Source organism: Carcharhinus amblyrhynchos, chromosome 19 (genome assembly GCF_965287045.1).
Source record: "Carcharhinus amblyrhynchos chromosome 19, sCarAmb.v2.hapA, whole genome shotgun sequence".
NCBI lineage: Eukaryota > Metazoa > Chordata > Chondrichthyes > Carcharhiniformes > Carcharhinidae > Carcharhinus > Carcharhinus amblyrhynchos.
In genome coordinates, this window is record NC_137342.1 from 31,629,819 (window position 1) to 31,650,210 (window position 20,392).

The 20,392-nt window shown below is 37.8% G+C and overlaps 1 protein-coding gene across 3 annotated transcripts in view; it reads left to right on the forward strand.

Moving 5' to 3' along the window:
- The window catches only part of pus7 (pseudouridine synthase 7), a 48,934-nt gene that overhangs the window by 25,277 nt on the left and 3,265 nt on the right, over positions 1-20,392 (forward strand). Inside the window, exons 6-14 of one of the 3 annotated variants that reach the window (XM_080207496.1) lie at positions 4,361-4,472; positions 5,307-5,384; positions 6,238-6,366; positions 10,935-11,060; positions 14,386-14,447; positions 14,569-14,729; positions 15,152-15,278; positions 15,798-15,899; positions 18,751-18,880. In XM_080207496.1, the coding sequence (XP_080063622.1) occupies positions 4,361-4,472; positions 5,307-5,384; positions 6,238-6,366; positions 10,935-11,060; positions 14,386-14,447; positions 14,569-14,729; positions 15,152-15,278; positions 15,798-15,899; positions 18,751-18,880 (1,027 nt within the window). Of the gene's footprint in view, positions 1-4,360; positions 4,473-5,306; positions 5,385-6,237; positions 6,367-10,934; positions 11,061-14,385; positions 14,448-14,568; positions 14,730-15,151; positions 15,279-15,605; positions 15,692-15,797; positions 15,900-18,750; positions 18,881-20,392 lie in introns of those variants that run through there. The other 2 variants (XM_080207497.1, XM_080207498.1) reach the window with 2 other exon arrangements.

Below are 20,392 nucleotides of genomic sequence, written 5' to 3' on the forward strand. Positions count from 1 at the left end.
TGATTCCTATTCTGAATACATTATAATCTGTGGGGGATGTAAGGAATCATCCACATAGCTATTCTTTGTGTATGACTCTTGGCAGGCTGAACCTGTCCTCATCTCTCTCTGCAGAAAGGATTACTGAGATGACAAACAGCAGTAGAAGCCCTTGTTATTTTTATCTTACTTGTGCCATTCTCAACTGGAGTAGTAGTAGTGGCATTATGAATGACTGCAATGGCCCTGGTTGGAGATGGAATAAATAGCCAGGAATTGATTTCTAAAATGGTAGCTACTGACACCACCACCACCACACCACCGCGCCCCCACCCCACCCCAAGCAACTTGCAATTGGAGAGTTGTGAATTACTTGGCTGATTATTTATGTATGTGCTTTTATTTACTGCATTTAAATAGATGGTGCCAGCAAACATGCAATACTAAGATGTTCCATTAACTCACTCTGATAAACATGGTTTAGAATTTGCTGTTGGATGATGTCAGAATTGGGCTTGTCTCTGCCTTGTTGTGGTTAGGTAGCCTACTAACACTGGCTTTGAGGCGCATAGCAGAACCGCATTGTAAAATTGCCAAGAGTGAGAAACAAAGAAAATGTGGTTATGCGACTTCATGCTTGTGTCCGTTGGTGAATGGTAAATAATTAGGATGGTTGTTGCCAGCAATTCTTCTTTGCTTAGTCAGTTATTCATTATTCTGGAGGAAACTCCCACCCAACTGACTTTTGAGTCTAGGATATGAATATTGGCCTAAATTTGTCAACTCTGAAATTAGAGAATAGACATTAAGATTATAGCTCTCCCTCAGCACTACACTGAAGTGTCAGCCTAGATTACATATTTGAGTTCCAACTCCAGTGACAGTGCTACCAGTTAGGTTGCTTCCACTGTAAATGTGATGCATGAGAAGGAGATGAACAAGGAAAACATATCACTCTGACCAACCTTTCTAAGATGTTTCCAGGGATGAAGGATTACACTTGTATTGACAGACTGTTGTTGTCCTTTGGACAAAGAAGGAAAGAGAGAGAAACTGTTTTCAGTGACTAAAACCTCAAGAATCAGAGGGCACAAATTTAAAATGGATAGACAAAACAGAAAAAGCTATCTATGCAATAGGTGGTTAGGATTTGGTGTGCCTGATAGAATGATGGGAAGCAGATTCAAATCAATTATTTAAGGGTTGCAGATTTAACTGGATTGCTGTTCATTAGAGCTAGCGCTGATGCAAAGTAACGATTGGCGTTGTGCCATACAGATCCTATTAGAGATAAGAAGACACCTGGGTTTGTACATAGCAAAATGAGCTTATTATTCTTTCAGAAGTAAGCTCAAGGTTTCCATGAAATAATTTTCTTTTTCATTTCGTAAAAGGAAAGCATGAATCTTTTGAGACAAACTGCCCATTTGTAAGCCAACATGATGACTATTATTATATTGGATGGGTGTGTGTATGTATGAAATGCCGGGGGGGGGTGAAATTTTTTTTATGTTGCTTTTGGGCATCAAAACAGTATGGTACGGAATGAGCATTTTTACTGTCTTCCCAACCACATTTTCCACAGAGCTTTTACTCATGCAAAGAATTATGTATAATGAAGGAAATGACCACTTCAACAAATTACGTATTAACATCTTTTATGCTGTTTTTTGAGTCTTTTGTGTGAGACTATAATAATTGTCTTCCACTCATTGCATACTATTGCATGTTTTCTTGAAAAATTTGTTCAAGTTAACTAAACTACAGAACTAAGTAGTAGTCTGATATGCATGCGTGAGAGATTAAGATCTCAGTAGTGTTACGAACTTACAGTTGAATAGTTGCTAAACTAACTTGGGAGAAGGTCTGAACGGTATTTGTTACTCGGGCTGCTTGGTGACCTCTCTACTTCACATATTTTGCACATTCATAGCTGCAGCTCTTGCATGGCCACCTGCAACACACCCACACTAGCATATTGTTCTACAAATTAAATAATGCTCTGTTTATACTTCTTATGCTTTTCAATGGTTGGACAGAGGTCAAAGCAGCAGGTAAGATATGTTTCATTCAACTGAAAAGAAATGTCGGCCATTGTATACAGCTTACCAAACTGAAGATTATTCTTTGAAGCTGTTAATTAAGAGCATTACATTATATGGTGGACTCATTTTTTAAAAATTACATTTCTTGAAATTCCCACATAATCACCAATATTCTATAGAATAATTTGTGAAGAGATGGCTGTTGACTAAGCTTTCAATATATGTTGCTGGATTGCTTGTATTACAAAATCTTTTAAACCATTAGTATTGTTTTGATCTAATGTTACTGAGAACTATCTGTCCTTGGGTGTGTATTGGCTTAATGTAAATGTAACGTTTGGTTGCTAAGGTACAACACCTGTTTGACATATGGAAGGTAACACGACACTCATTTGAAAACTGCTGAACTGGAACTTGAATGTTTGCCGCACTTGTCGAGTTGAATTACAATCTATTATTAAGGAACACAAAAGTAGCTCTATACTTCACTTTGGGTGACCAGAATGTTTATACAACTCATTGGAAAATTAATCTCCAGCCACATTGTACATGGTGATTTTCTTAATGGATTTATTTTGGATTGAGAGTTGAAAATTTAACCATCTTTGTCTCAAATGAATTCCACAAAAAAGATTAAATTAGTTTAAATCACCTTTTACCTTTAGTGGAAAAAATATAGCTTAGAATGTGTAAGCTTGTCAGCTTTTTACAGTGGCTGAAGAGTATATGTTAACTTCCGCATGCGTGTTTAATTTTTTGGTCACATTGGACTCTGTGTAATTTTCTAAAGCTCTTCTATGTTCAGATATAATTTGTACTTAATAATGAAAAAGGACTTGCATATTTAATATGCATGGCTTTAAAAATGATGAGAATTTATTATGTTCATTTAAATTGCTGGGCATATTATACAGGTATACATGACAGCACCTATTAAGGTAACAAATTCCCACAAACAATAACATCAGAAACATTTCGTTTGGGGGAAGAATGTTATCCAGGTCCTGGGGAGACATTCCCTGCTCTTAGCAATCATCTGAAGAACTGGAATGAATTGGCTGGATGTTAGTTTAACATTTCATCCAAAGAATGATGCTTTTGACAAGACATCATTCCCTGGATCATCAGTTGAATTCGTGAAGTGGGATTTGAACCAATAATCTTCTGACTTTGAGATACAGCCAACTAACCTATGGTGGCATTACAGAGACACTGCCACCATACGATAGCTTTAATGTATATAATATTTTTAATGTAGTTCAATGTGTAAGAAAGATGTGGAGATGCCAGTGTTGAACTGGAGTGGGTGCATAAGTCTCACTACACTAGGTTAAAATACAAAGATTTATTTGGAATCACAAGCTTTTGGAGCACTGCTCCTTCCTCAGCCACTCATCTGAGGAAGGAGCAGTGCTCTGAAAGCTCATGATTCCAAATAAACCTATTGGACTTTAACCTGGTGTTGTGAGACTTCCTACTGTATAAGAAAAGGTTATAGTGTGTTTGAAAATTGCATTCTTGATAATGGTAGGAAATGTTGTAGTTAACTGGTCTCAATTTTTGTTCTGGGATAAACAACAATCCTTGTTCAAGCAAATTCTATTTGCTGTGGCATTTTATACCTTTCCATTCACTATCACATTCAAACTGTTAGAAGAATTAATATTGCATTTAGCACACCTTAATTTGTTTCCTACTCGTACGAAAATTTTTCGAAGCTGTTGTATAGGTTTAAGAGATATAACAATTGTTAATATGCAATTTGCTGGCAAATTTTATTTAGGTCCATTTTACTAACTATAATAACTCAAAAAGCACTTGAATGGGAAGGAAACATTTAAAAGGTTACGGGAAAAAGCAGGGGAGTTTGTCAGTTGGATATCTGTACCAAAGAGGTGGCATAGGCTGGATTGATTGGCCTCTATGTGCTGTATCATGGTCTAATTCCATTACAATGTATGAGGCTGCTAATCTATGGTTTTCATAGGCAACTAGAACAAATCACAGAATTTAACACTAAAACTTGATGTAAAAGTTCTTGAATCCATGAAATAATAACATAATTTGACTTCACTGAGTGTAAATCAGTGCATCTGCAGATGAGAAATGATTGTGTACTGAACTCTCTCAATTAAGTGATTGCTTATTGTAGTTTGCTTTGCTTACAGATTGCAAACTGAATTTGTGGAATAGATCTGTTTCTGTTTTGCTGCTTTGTATAGTGACTATCATTTTTAAATTGATATGATGTCTATCTGCTGAGGAAATTGTAACTGTGGGAAGAAATGTGCTTTTAACGTGTTTCTTTTGTTTAATTAATCATTTTATTTTTAAAGATCCAAGAAAACATTCGTGGCCAAAAAGCAGGGGTAGCTACTGCCATTTTGTGCTTTATAAGGAAAACAAAGATACAATGGATGCTATTAATGTGCTGTCTAAATATCTGAGGTATGTTGAGTTGGCTTTTGTTACATATCATTCACAGCAGATGTTAATACAAATTACAGAAATACTTTGTATAAGTTAAGATAATTAAATGCAGACACAAAAATATATTATCATTTGATCACTACGTGATGAATTAAGTCAAGGTGTAATATTGCGGCCAAGCAGGGTAGAGGAACAATGGAGTAAGGTGAGGGAGGAATGTGAAATGTGATGGAGGGGAAAAAGATGTAGACTCTGGAATGGAGGCAGAAAATGGTGGGAGAGGCAGAAGAATGAAAATGATGGATGAGGGTGGGAGGAGGAAATTACCACTGCAGCTCTAAACATACTAAGGAGATAAAGAGGGAAACAGACAAAGAATACATCTAATCTTGGATGTTCTATATACAACACCAATGGTAATTAACGTTTGTTCATGTGCGTGTGTACCATAGGTCTGCTATGGCATCGCACAAAGTACAAGCTGGGAGCTAGGTGAGCGCGAAAAGATCATATAATTTTCAGTTAGAAGTCTGCACGAAACGTGAACAGGGCTTATATGTATCTTTCAGTCCCTATTTTAATGATTGCTAGCTCTAACAGCAGAATTGCCTACGTGGAAGTCTGCAAAATCATCAAAACGTGTTTACAAGTTGTGAAGTAAACCTTTCATGTTTTGTGTTGGTCTCGCATCTGCTGTTTTTAACTCCAGCTCAAGCCGAAACTATTGGTTTGAAACAAATCCAGGTTATGAATATCCTTCTCTGCCTGGGAACATAGATCCAGAGAAGCTGGACGTGTATTTAAAAGATTGTGCTTCACTATCTTAAATATTTTTCTCTAATGTTTCTACAGAGTGAAACCAAACATATTTTCTTACGTGGGAACCAAAGATAAAAGAGCTATAACTGTACAAGAAATTGCAGTCGTAAGGTAAGTATTGCTAGACAAATGGAATGTAATTATTAAACTTCTTTTCTTCTACAATTTTCATCTTTTCTGCATTGCTGTGGGCAGTAGAATGAACATGTTACAAATGGTGAATGTGACTTTGCTCGGCAGAAACTGTGGTTTCAAATAGATGTACAAACAGATTAAAGTAAAAGTTTATTTATTAGTCACAAGTAAAGCTTACACTAACACTGCAAAAAAATTACTGTAAAATTATGTATTTGTAATGGGCTGTTTCTCTCAAAGTTTAAAATGGATTGCTCTTGTTGCAAGCCATAATAACTTTGGGGGCTCCTCCATGGTATAGTTGTACAATCTTCCAGGCATACCAGTTGAATTGAACTTCTTTTGAGACATGAAATTGTCTGAATTATCAACAGTGCATTGAGCCATTTTGTTGCCTTCCCTAGTGATATTTTAATGCTAGTAAAAGGGTAGGAGTGATGGATACCTTCACCAAGCTGGGTAGCGCAGCCATTGATTAATAAGATAGTTTTAATGGTACTAGCTACCTGCAACAGTATTAAGAAGTTTGCATTGATGATTTCAAGATATATTGATGGGTCACGAGCCAAGAGATCAGATTGTTTCATTCCCAGTTCCAGTTGAAAATATGTGAACACTACCTTGTGAATACTTGTCAATTTTAGACATTGGTTCAGGTCCTCGTTTATGACCTTTCTGTATGCTTGTAATATTAATATCATGTCAAGTGATGTGGGAATCTCCAGCTTTACATCCTGACTGTGTTTTGTGAAAATTTTTTATAGACTGTTAAGAATTATCTAATTTCCCATGCCATAGAGATGAGATATACTTGAATTTCTCTTAACAGAATCACAGCACAAAGGCTTTCTCATCTGAACAAATGTTTAATGAACTTCAAGCTAGGGAATTTCAGTTATAAAAAATATCCCCTGAAGTTGGGTGAATTGCAAGGAAATCATTTTACAGTTGTTCTAAGGTAAGGATTTTAAGGCAAATTGAGAAAAATCTATTATAACTGTATTGGTAAATCAATGTTTGTTAGGCTGTTGAAGAAGTGAGCTGTATTTCATGGAAATCCTTCCCGTTTCAAATGCTGTATAGGATAATAGTTAATCTCTTACAGGATGCTTCACTTTGAAATCTCTCTGCTGTCACATTTTATTTATACTGGGAAGTATGGTAATCTGACTGTGAATTTCTGCATAATTTATTATGTAGAATTATCAGCAGAGAGCCCCAGGAAACTTACCTTGGAACATAGAAATGCACAGGATGGGAAAGTACTGGAATCCATCTGACTGATACCAGAAACCAAGTTATTCACCATCCTCCTTAAAAACTTCAACTTTGTTTAATTTTTCTAAAGTAACTGCGCTCTTCCTCACATTCGTTATCCTTCGTATAAAGTGATTGATTTTTGTGAAGTTCTAAACTTTTAAGCTTGTTTGAAGTCCAAATTTGTGATCTTTCTACACATTTTCAAAATTAATATCATTTGAAGTAATATGAAAATCTCAAACTGTGTCCTCACCAAGATTGTGTTAGTGTCTTGGTTAAAGAATTTGTGGAGGTCCTGAACAAATATGAAACAAATTTGTATTGTTCACCCTTCAGAATCAATTACCCTTGGCTCTTCAACCATACCTCATTGCCAGGCATTGGTTTGGTTTTGGCTTTTCTGCACCAATTTTGATCTGAATATCTTTTGTTTTATTCTGTGATCCTTGTTGTGTAGCATGGTGATCAAAATTGTACTCCATGTTCTCAATCCAACCACACTAGTGCCTGATTATTATTATTATTATTATTATTCATTACTCATTATTATTTTCTGGAGTTTTGCTCCATCTGTTCAGCCTTCCCTATTGTCTCTTCACACTTCATTATTGGTTTTGTTAGTGGTATGTTAATTATATTGTTAAGATAGAAGGATTCAGGGTATTGCTTTTCTGGGACACTGGGGCAGAAGGCAAACATTTGTTTCACTGCATTCTCTAAATAAACCTTTTATCAAGAAAAGGATTTGCATCTAGTTTCACACTTAACCATCTGGCTTGGGATCCAATTACCAAATTTAAGTAAGCAAGCCAATATTAGAACCGTATGATTCCTACAATGCCATTTGGCCTATCGAGCCTGCACTGACTCTCCAAAAGAACATCTTACCCAACCCCTCCTCCACCCCCAACCTTATCCCTGTGACCTCCCACGTTTACCATGGCTGATCCACCTAACCTATACATCTTCGGATAAAAGGGCAATTTAGTATGGCCAACCGTCCTGACCTAGACATCTTTGAATTGTGAGAGGAAACCAGAGAACCTGGAAGAAACCTGCGCAGACACAGGGCGAACATGCAAACACCAGACAGACAGACATCCAAGGCCTTCTCCATATTTTTATTTTCTTTCCATAGTCTTATTCCATTAATCCACATTAAATGTCATTTGACACACAACCTATCCAAAGTGCTTCGTATTTGGATTGCTTTTTCTCTTTTGTTTGACTTGTACCACCTGAATAGTAGACGTTAGGTGAATTACATTATTGTGATGATACTATGCCTTTAAGAATTGTATTTGTCGTATTTTATGTGCAGGGTCTGTTGTAACAGTTTGTTATTTTATTATCGAAGCCGTTCTGCCTGTAGACTGCAGCACTGTGTTGCTCCTGCAGCTACATGATTGATCTTAATTAGTACAATGTTTGTTTTAATATGAGCTAGTACAAGGTTCTGTTTTTGTTTTCCCCTGGGATATTACAAAGTAGGGCTTGATTAGGTTGATTGACAGGTAAGGCCATATGACTGGGTGAAGCTAGGCTTTCACAGAGAACTCAAGGCGGTCTGTTTTTGGAATTTTTAGAGAGAGGTTACTTTCTCTGTGTCTCTATTTGAAGTGGAGTCTGGAATCTGTTAGGAAATAAATCACTTTATTTGAGATTCTACTGTTTGGGGGGTGGAGTTTTCTCTGGAGGTTGCTGCGTGAGAGTTAGAAATCAAGCATCTGTCTGGATCACTCTAGAGGTGTTTAAAGAGCAGAAATCTAGGAGCGCGTAAGCATATTTGGTTTTCTATGTTAACAAGTTCTAAGGGATTTATGTTGGCGGGGGGAGGGGGATACTACTAAATTGGAGCAATAAAGATAGGTAGCTGCTAAGAACTATACTTTGTCATATTTAAACATTTTAAATATTTTATGTTTAAATATTTTAGTTGATAAAAACTTTGCTAATTTTTGTTATCACGTAACTGTGTTCTTAAATCAAGTTTGTTTCAACAAAAGCTTCCTAGTGAGTCACTCGAATCATACCCGCGAAACACCTTATTCTCACCCTCATGCCAAAATCAACGTAAAAGTTAGGATTGAGGCAAACTTCATAATGTACCTTGGAGTTTCTGATCTGATCCTTAACATTATTGTAAATTAGTAGAATAGTAGACAAATGGGTGGCAAGATGGAACAGTCGATGGCATTGTTGCCTTACAGGGACCTGGGTTGATCTCAGTGTTGGCTGTGTGGAGTTTGCACGTTCTCGCTGTGTCTGCATGAGTTTTCTCTAGGTGCTCCAGTTTCCTGCAACAGTCCAAAGATACGCAGGTTACATGTATTGGCCATGGAAAATTTCCCCTTCATGTGGGGTAAATGCAAGGGGTTACACTGGGGAGCCTGGGTTAGATGCTCTGTCAGATCATTGGTGCAGACTCAATAGGCTGAATGGCCGCCTCCTATTCATTACAACACTCAATACTGTAGTATCTCTAATAATAGTAGTACCTCTAAAAATGGCTAATGTTTGCTCCATTTTAATGGTGCTAGTAATACCTTTTTTTTAGTTCTTCCATTTAAATCAATTGTTGTAAAATTTAACATTTCTATCATGCTCTTTTGTTCTCATTATACGCTTACCCGTAAATTTTATTATACCATTTGCATGGTTGGTAAGATATTCTGACTCTTACCCACTCTACCATCTTCTGGTTCTTGCTTAATATTCAGTTTAATGGCACTCCCATTCACATTGTTTCCTTGCTTAGTTATTCATGAAATTGCCCAAAATTGTGTCCAGAATCATATTTCACTCTTGCTGCTTTGATTACCATCTGTTTGAGCATTGGCTTACAGCGTCATCTGGAGCTGAGTTCCCAAAGACTGAGGTATGCTCATTTAGAGAGCTGGTGCAGATATGATAGCCCAAAAGGCCTCTTTCTATGCCATTACAATTCTTTGAAGTTTTCAGGTCCCATCAATGAGGCAGGCCAGATAGTCAATCATTAGCAGCTGCCTAGATATTGCTTGGTAGCTCATTGCCTTAGCCTCACAGAGAGATCCTTTCCTGGCCTTTCCATTTAACTAACTTGGAACTAATAAGAAGAGAGTAGGAACCATGATCTCTTTCTGAGCAGTATAGTGACTAACTCAATTGAACCTAAAATATGAGAGTACATTCCTAATGTCTTTATAATCACAATTCACAACAGTAGTTGTGAGCTAATTATAGGCATAATGCTTCAGAAACTGTTGTTTGCCTCTTTATAATCCAGTTGTGGTAGACTATAAGCCCTGGATATAATAGCACGTTTACTTAACACAGCTTCCAAGCAATTTTTTTTTAAGACAATTACTGTTTCAATAATTTATGACCTTCTACAGCAGGTCTGCTTCACTGTAGTGACAACTCCAGGTCATGCAATAAGCCAAGTGCCTTTGTTTTGTATGTTCTAGTTCAATAAGTAGTGTGCACCTTGGTAACTTGTCCTCAGCTGATGGGAATCTGGCCTTCCCCCTGCTAAGTGAAAGGTGTAGTCTGGATACCTCCCTTCACGTGGCTCTTTGTCAAATCCATCTAAATCTTGGTCCTGGATCTCATATGTGGACCAAATACTACTTTTACTTACTGTCTCTGAGAGCTTTGAACCATGAAGAAAAAAATGCAATGAATCTGATTTAAATTGTGAGACGAATGAAATGACAGCCCTGACGAGAAGACTGATTACTAATGGAATGTCTGAATCATGGCAGCCTTTAATAAATTGCATTTATTAAAATTATTGCTATGTTGACACAGTATTTGGATAGCCATTATTTAGCTAAAATCTTACTAACTTGTTTTGACTTGTAACTAATAGCTATTATTTCCCTTGAGGCAAGAAACAAAACTGTCACATTGGAAGCTTGTCTTAACAGCAAGTATGATGCATGTCATTGTTCAGGTTTGCTTGCAGACATGGTTGCTTGCCCCTTCCTTAAATACTTACAAAGGTGTTTCATAAGTTCAAAAGCTGAACTTTTATTAATGAGGAGTCCGAAAGCACAGGCAGCACTTTGTTTATTTGACAGCACAATCAACTGATTTGGTATACTGACGTGTTTTGAAGAAAACAGCTAAAAGAGCAAAGTGAACCAGTGGGATCTGTTTAGAACTGATGTTTTGGTTTTAACATAATCTATCACTTCTCTGCAAAATCAGATTTTGCGCATTAATCTTTGTAACTGAATGTGGACAACTTTATTGGTTATGATCATTTTATTTGTCATTTATTAGGAATATCACTGGATCAGATCAACAGGTAGAGCAGGCGATGACTTCACTCAGGGACACTGGATTTATTAACTACTATGGAATGCAGAGATTTGGAACAACGGCAGTTCCAACTTACCAAGTGGGAAAGTAAGTTAAACCTTCCTTTTCTGAATTACTGTAGAAACTGTGCAGTTTACCATACTGCTGTGAAAATCAGCTAAGGCTAATTAAGGATAGGTGCTTTATGATAAATTCTTCAGATTGCTAAGCTTATTTATCTAAAAAAATGGTGGCAGGAGAAAGCATGTCAATATTTATACATTTCAGGTGATACTTTCGCAGTTCCAAGTGAAAATATAAATGATTCATATTAAACACACCAAACCCACATTCTGAAAGTGAACAAACACATTTTGACAGCTGAAGTAATTTTGAGCAAAAATGATTTACATTTTTATAGTAATTCTATGTCCTTAGGGCATTTCAAAATGCTTCACAGTCAATTATGTACTTTTGAAATGTAGGTTCAAGTGACAGCAACATCCCACAAATACAGTTAAATAGATGACTAAATAATTTATCTTAGTGGTAATTATTGAAGGTTACCTCCAACTGAATAAATAGATGGAGTCTCATCCCAAAAATGCTAACTTTGGGCATTCAGCAGTCACTTCACCGCAGTATTGAAGGAAAGGATCAGGCTAGATTGTGCTCAGGTCTCTGATGGCGTGATTCAGCTCATGACCTTTGGACTCAGAGGTGAGAATGCTAGCACTAAACTAAGTTTGATCTTTAATCTTAATCTGTGTGAGAAACTAAAATGTTAATGAACGAAGGTAAATGTTTCACATTTGATTTCATTGCAAGGTGTATGATATTGTACTGGTGTATTTTTGGATATAGTTCATAAACCTTTCACTTGTTAGCAATGAAAAAAAAATTTGAGATGACAATCTTTAGCAGTGGTAATGCTGCTTGAAAATTGCAATCCTTTGCACTAAATTTCAGTTGCAACCTGATGTGTTATATATGTTTCAAACCACATTAGAAAACAAACCTGGCAATTTAAACAAGAATTTTTTTCTATCAACGCATTCTCCAGTTTGCAAGCATTGTACTCTGTGCATAGGAAGCCTCCATTTTAGTTTTCAGAAATCCATTGGACTAATAATGTATTTCTCATTGAGTGCTTGGGAAACAAAACTGCTCTTTGCACTACTCGGTGCTGACTGAGTGAATATTGTATTGTGTACCCTAAATTCTGAAAGCTCTCATTGATAAAGGAAAAACGTAAGTTGGGAAATAAAATTAAAAATAAAATTTGATGCCCTCTTAATCCCATTTTCTTTTAAAGTGCCATTGCCCCATATACTGTTGTCCAAGCCATCTCTCTGTTAATTCCTCTTGACCCACTTTACACACACACTGGTTGATCCGATCACCACAAGTCAAGCCAATTGTTTATGGGACCAAGCTCATAACCAAATGAACGTATTGATTCATGGTGGCCTTCCTGTTCTTCAATGGATTTGGCTGCACAGCACCTCCATTCAGCCAGCCCTAACCATCTGACTATCTGATACCTCGGACATCAAAAAACCTTTTATTTTTGATCACAATGATATTATAAAATATTGGGTTTCACTGCACTAATGTTATGTTGCCACTCAGTTTAATCCTGTTCTCCAAGTAAGCCTTGAAAGCTTCCACAGAAACAAAACATATCCCCATTATAATTTACTTCCCCATCTTGCCACAGCACCTCCGTCCATTTCTCTCTCTTCACCCTCTACCTTACCTTCATCTCCTCTTCTGCTTCCCTCCCATTCTTTCCTAGTTAAGATCAAACATGACAAACATCTTCCAGGATCAAGATTCATTGTTAATGTCCTTAGGGGGCATTTCATAAACCACACTGCTGTTCTACTTCCCCGACCAGTCCTGGCAAAGGGTTGATAGTTGCATTAACACTCGGGTCTTAGACAGAAAATGACAGCAGGAAAATAATGACCATCCTGGCATTTGTGCAATTCTGCATTGCTATTGAAATATATATAACATTGCACCCTAGATCCTGTGAGGTTAACAGTGTTTGACACAGCAATCTCAGTTGAGAGTATATGCAGTGCCTCATTCCCCATTCAAAAGAATTGAGTGGCATGCACTTTCTGTACTTGCATGACATATACTAAGTTCACTACAGGAAGGCAGAGCATGTCCATTTCAGCCCAAGTTCCTTTTTGCTAACTTAATAAGCATCAGTTAGCACCAGACAACATTTCTGGCACTGAAGTGCAGAATTGCATTCCTTTAAGTTTGAACCATTGTTGAAGGTTGTTATGAATTTAATTTCCTTTCTTTTTTTCTTGCTTGCTGTCTCTCTCACAATCCAATTTATCTTCCTCTTTCTATACCTGATTTAACATTGAATTCAATACTCACGAATACATTTCCTTCTTCTGACGCTGCACTGCTCATTTCACAATCTGCCATCTGATTGATTAATGAGATGCAAGGTTACCTCCCCTGTTCATCCCTGGATGCCCAGTAGAAGGCACCACTTCTGTATTGCACTTCCAGTGCAAAATATCATCAACGTTAAACAGGCAAAGGCGATTCTCATCTAGGTGCCATTTATTGGTAATTTTTGGGTCAGCAACTCTGAACTTTATTCCTCCAAAGAAAGCGTAGGGTTCCAAGAGCTGCTGTGCCTTATAAATAGTCCAATAGTTTAAATTTCTAAGTCACTATTGTGACCTCCAAATTTGCCTAAATACTCGAGTATCCATCAACATTTTAAAGTATTTTTTTCTGTTATTGAATCTGGTTTCTCTAAAAGCCACATTAAAACGCTTAATTCCTTTTGTTTAATCCAGGCAGCTAAATAAAAACTCAAATATTTTGTGGGGTCCATTGCAATAAACTGGTTAAATTTTACTTGGATCTCTTTACAAATAGTATTAAATGTATTTATCATTCTCTTCATATCCTTATCCTTTGGACTCTCCAAGTATCTGATCTATGCTGATTCTGAAGAAAACAGATTGGAAGGTGATCTAATTAAATTGATGATGATTGGTATAGAATCCATTTGGCTCCCACCAGTGATATGTATGTACAAAAGCCTTTCAGTTTCCGTGTGGCCATATTAACTCCACAAGCTTACAAGCGTTCAACTTCTCTGCAATGTTTCTGTTAATTCAGGGCCTTCTGTGCTTCAACCTTTTGAGTTGGACTTCCTGTTATTCGAAAAGCACTGAGGGCAGCATCAATCATTATTATTAATCCTGCTATGCTTCAGGCTTTATTATGAGAAAGGGAGAAAATTGGTTTAAATGTTTGAATTCCACCAAAATACATTTGCTCATTCAAATTATTATATTCTATTTCTCTTACATTTATAATTATTTTCTGGCAGATGACGTTTTATTGGACATGTGTTTTCATTGTCATAACTGGTTATATTGTTTAGAGCAATTCTGCATAACAAATGGAGTGAAGTTATGGACTTAATCCTAAAGCCACGACCTGGAGGTAGGAATAGTCATACACTTATGCATATCCAATATTACCAATTGTAATTTTATTGAGAAGGTTGTTGTATTTGATTGGAAATGTTTGGAAATGTTTCATACTGTTCAACTCTTGCCTCTAGCAGAGAGGGGTTATCTGGTGAAATGCAGAGAAGAATGGGCTAAAACCAAGGACCCTGAGGCTGCATTGAAAAAGCTTCCTGTGAAAAGGTGTGTAGAAGGACAGTTGCTGCGAGGTCTGGCAAAATATGGAATGAAGAACATTGCGTCAGCATTTGGTATGGTAAGTTTCATCTTGTACATCCTCGAATGGAACATGGCTGCCACTAGTTGGGCCAGTTTCTGTGCTGTGTATTTTATGCAGTTTTCATCCCCCACTTAATTTCCTTTTGCTGTGTTTTAATAGGGTTTGATATATATTTGATTTTTATCCAGATTCTGAATGAATAATTGTGATTTGTTGCATTCTTAATATCATTGTTGAAGGCCATTACTCACATGCAGTAAAATAACCATATGAAAAATTCAGCACTTGAAGAGGTTACATGTATTCATTATTGATAACCTTGGACATGAATTTAAACTGAATCCAACTTAAAGCTTGAAGGAAAATTTTCTTGCCTTTTGCAATTCTTTTGTATTTCTAGCTGCTGGATGCATTGGATTTGACAAATCCACTTGGGTTCACCATTTATTTACTTTCAGATTCCAAGGAATAATAGACTAATGTACATTCACAGTTATCAGAGCTATGTGTGGAACAAAATAGTGAGCAAAAGGATTGAAGAATATGGACTTAAGGCCGTGCCAGGAGATTTGGTATTGAAAGGAGGTAAATGGACTTCAACTTTTGTATTGCAGCTGTGCTACAACCCATCAAATTCAGATCAAATGTGTATAATATACACAATCAGAAACCCAAAAGTCATGCTGCTCACCGTAACTCACACTGCAAGGTTAATGGTGCTTTGTGTGCAAATGATCTTGATGGCATACACAAAATTCCACTAGGTATAATTGTTACAAGATCCACAGTATCAACTTTTTTTATTGCCTGAGGACAAGCTGAATTATGTTGGTGTGGGATTTAAGTTATATTTAGACCAGACTAACACTGTGAAATTACCTACCTGAACTGGTCTTGCATCTTTTGCTCTAGTGGGCTCCGGAGTCATATTGTTCAACTATTTCCTGAATAATGTCGTGACGTTTTTGCATTTGTGGGAACGTGGCATAAAACGATAGGTAAAAATTGTTTGGTGCTTGAGTTAATTTACTACGTCATGCTTAGAATCAAGAATCAATGTTTAATGTATGACAGATAAAAGCTGCCTGTTTTGTTGATTTTCAGCAACAGCAGTTCCAATTGAGGAATCGGATGTAGAGAAACATACTATACATGATGTTGTGATGCCTTTGCCTGGATTTGATGTTCTCTATCCAAAGCATAAAAGTAAGTTATTAGGCAGTACGTTATTCAGTGATTATCTGTATCTCATGCCAAACATGTTGAGATGAGAGAAGGGGATGTATTTGGGGCAAACCCAGTAATGCAATGTATTGATGGACGTGAGTACAGAATATAGTTTCATTACATTTGAAGTTTCTAGTGTTGAATGAAACACTTAGGGGGATTGTTCCCTAAATTATTAAGTCATGACCATTCTCAAATTTGTGGCAAAGCTATTTTTTTTTTGAGACATTAACTACAAAACCATGACGTAACCCTTCGATAGAGTATTTCCCCCCACACTGGTTTTTGTAAGTATATGCAGAATTAACTGTACGTATAAGCACAGAACAGATGTGTCAAGACAGTAGACTGTTAATGTTGAAAATGTTGTGACAATTGAATGCATGCTCTAGTTGTGATTAAGAGCAACTGATACTAACCGCTCCCTAATTAGGATCAATTGCTCTTAATCGCAACTAAAGCATGCATTCAATTGTCACAACATTTTCAACATTAATAGAGTCTACCCTCTTGATATGTCTGTTCTTTTGTGCTATACGTACAATTAACTCTGCATTCAATTGTGCTTGAGGTCTACCCACACTCAAGTTACGACTGGAATTCTTTGACTCAAATTTCTGCAGGATAACGGCTACCCTAATCCCATCATTTGGTGCTGTGTATCACACAAACTCATGATCTGGCCAAAGGCCATCACTTCTGGCCCTGAAAGGGACCCAGCCTACCTTGGATTGGCCTGGAAGGGCAAGGTATCACAAAAATTTGAGCAACAGGTAAAGCCAGCTATTTCACACTGCTAATATGCAGTAGCAACATGAGTAATATTCACCACAAACAGGATGCTGCCACCAAGCCAAGAAAACATCTATCACACAAATGAGTAATGAGATATATAAATTTCAGTGTCAGTGTGATGCTAGTTATGTAGGCAATATGTTCCAAAGAGTGGCAAATCATATCAGGCAGCATGTCCCAGTCACTGTTCGCAACGGCAAGGTACAGACCATACCCAACCAGCTTGCAAAACATGGGTTAGGACTTTCTGCTCCTGTTCATGTTGGGCAAGTTTGGCAGCAAGAGTAGAACATATTGTGAAAAGGCCTCAGTCACTTTTCTCATTGATGTAAATGTAGGACACAATTGGCCCACCCTCCCGTCAATGGCGGGCCTTATTTCCTGCTGTTCAATATCAGGAACCTCATTGAAATGTATTAGCATATCATTATCGGGTCCATAGACTGGAATTATACCTGCACTGACATGTAATGCATCCATAGTACCGAAATGTCAGAACGATGCCATGTATGACCGGTTTCAAAAGGTGTGTGACTGGAGAGCAGAACTCCAAGGAGAGCTTGGAGTGAGTGCATTCTAGCTGCCTCAACACTCCAGAGCAGTTCCATGTCTTCAGGGGTGAGTGGGGGGGAGAAAGCGGTAGGTGATTTGGGGATGGGGGGTTGCAGGCAAGGTGAGTGGGGTGGGGGAAGCAGGGAGTAATCAGGGTGGGAGAGCAGGGGATGAGGGGGGGAGTAAGAAGTGTGGGAAGGAGAGTGAACATGGGTGCAGAATGTTTTTCTGTGTCTGGCTGCCATGATCTCCCAGTGAACTCCAAAGTGTGTTTGCAGGAGCAGCTTTCAAATATGACACCCAGATCTTCAAGTGCTGAAGTGATAGCAGGATGGGCAAATCAGAGGCTGCCAGCAGTACAGCATGCAACCAATGCCTGCCAATTTTTTTTCTTAAGTGCTGCACAATAATGGCGCACAAAGCCTTCATTCCCTCAAAAGGCTCAATGTCTTTTTTCCCACCTGCCTTTGGGCTTGGCCAATATTGGAGATGATCCACCCATTGTGTCCAACATGAGATGTGATTCAGTGATTGGACAATATTTGCTAAATAATCTTCAATGTACTAAGAATTATGCTGACAGCAAATTTCAGAGTTCAGTTGGGCTCACAGTGTGGTGTATTTGCATGTACTGGGATCTACATACATTAATACACAGGGCCCTGTTCTTTGCAGACAGAATGTGTGCACAAATTGTGCCTTTTTCGGTTAAACAAAATAAATGACAGTCATTTGCTGATTCATTCCTCAGGACAATGCCTTGTCCAGTCAGGTTTAAATTTACCTGGTTTAAATTTCAAACAATGCTTGACAGTTAACTGTCAGTCACCATCAACCAATACATTCTCCATGTCAATGTCTCTATCATTAGAGTCCACTTGCCAACCAATTAGCATTTTCTTCTCATACAGTATGAATTGTTATTTTTCCCTTCTATTGGCATTCTTGCTAAGTGTCCTGATTAGTGCAAGACTAAAAGCTTTGATATGTCTCTGTTTTTCAGTAATAGTCAAGCTTATACTACTAAACGAGTATAATTTCATGTCTTATACTAGAAGTGAAAAATTGAACCTGACAGTGCACAAAATACTGGCCGGAATTCTACAATGTCATGCGCCCCGTCACTGCTACCAGCAAGAAAGGAGAACTTGGCGCTCAGCCAAATCTCCATTCACAGCAGTGGGACTGAAGAATCCCAGCCACTGGTAAGGTTGGAGATTTGCAGCCAGTGTTTTACATTGACACAGTAGATTTCAAATTAATTTTATAAAAATGCCCCAGTACAAAGAAAAATCTACTCAAAGCTTTTTGCTGTTTGCCTTTAAAGATCCCACTGTTTTAAGATGATTTATAGTTTCAGAATTTGTTCTGTCCTGCCATTGTTCTGTAACATAATTACTGGTGTTTATGTAATATGGGACTTTTTTTTAGAGAAATGGTACATTTCAAATAGTTGATCGTGTTTGTGTTTGTGTATTTTAAGTTGGCAAGGCCTATGAAGAAATGATGGCCGCAGATGGCTTGGATATAAATAACATGAAACACAAAATTCGAGATTATTCCTTATCAGGAGCATACAGGAAGATAATTATTTGCCCTGAGAATGTCACCTGGTGAGTATGAAAACCTTGAATAGGTTTTATTTTTAAAAAACTAACGCTGATTGCCCATCCTGCTATCATTTCAGCACTTGAAGATCTGGACATCGTATTTTAAAGCTGCTCCTGCAAACACACTTTGGAGTTCGCTGGGAGATCACAGCAGCCAGACACAGAAAAACATTCTGCACCCATGTTCACCCACCTTCCCACACTTCTTACACTCCCCCCCCCCCCCCCCCCCGTCATCCCCTGCTTTCCCACCCCGATTACTCCCTGCTTCCCCCACCCCACTCACCTTACCTGCACTGCCCCCCCGCCCCCACTCCTGAATCACCTACCGCTTTCTCCCCCCCCCGACTCACCCCTAAAGACATGGAACTGCTCTGGAGTGTTGAATTTGGACTAGTATCTTTGTATTTATTTGTTATGTTTGAGGTGAACAATGTTGATATTCCTTCCTATCCTAAATAAGTCACTTGTGCATTTTGACTTTGTACACTTTTGTATATGCAACTTAGATCTCTTGCGGCTTTGCTCTTGGTAAATCAGAAGAGGGTGATGAGAGTAAATAATTATAGGAAGCCACTGTGACATCTTAGGAAACATCAGTTACATTTACATCTGCACTTGAATGTTCCCATAATTCAAGTTACTGGAGTACTTTGGCAGGAGAGGAAGATTCAATTTGAGACTCTCCCTGAAGTAGAAATAGTTATGTCTTCATATAAATACATTTTAAACACTTGCAAAAGCCTGGGCGTTGAATTTGCATTACACAAGAATCTATGGTCACCATTTTTATAGTTTCCTTTCATGGACCACAGAGTTGTACCTATAATTATTTGACTTACTGCTGGTGAGTCCTAATGCTTTCTATCACACTTGTCTCTCTGTGCTCTTCACTCAATATCATATTGTTTTCTCCCAATGATATCTCTTTCACTGTTTTTATGGACTGCACGCTCAACTGGTTTAGCTGTCATTCTGCAACATCAGCTCCTAGTCATGCAAGCACTATTTCAGCAGATAAGGGAAGCTGTACTGTTTGCTTGTTGAATATGAGAGCCACACTTCATACACTAGGGAACCACAGGTTTGTCACTCATGGCCTAAGTGGACTTTATGCTAGAAGCTGCAACTGTGTGCAAGTTACGTACAGATGCTTTTTCTCCCCCAAGTTTGAATTGATGTCTACTTTCAGGTTGGTAACGCAGAGGGATATTTGAAGTGCACATCCACTTGGTTATTCATGAGCTTTTGTAAATAGTGTTGAAGGGTGCAAAGTCGAGCATCGTCCTCAACTCATTATTGCTGTGTCACACTGAAGAGGTTACATATTTGCAAATACATTTGGAGAACATCAGTTCTTTGGAAGGAAGCTGGACAAGTTCCTGAAAGGGAAGGAAGTTTTCAGTTAGAAAACAATCTGTAAACTGGCTAGGATTAGAATTTTTAAAAAGATTTGCATTTATAAATTGTTTTCTACAGCCACCAATTGTCTCAAACAGCTTTAAAACAATAAAT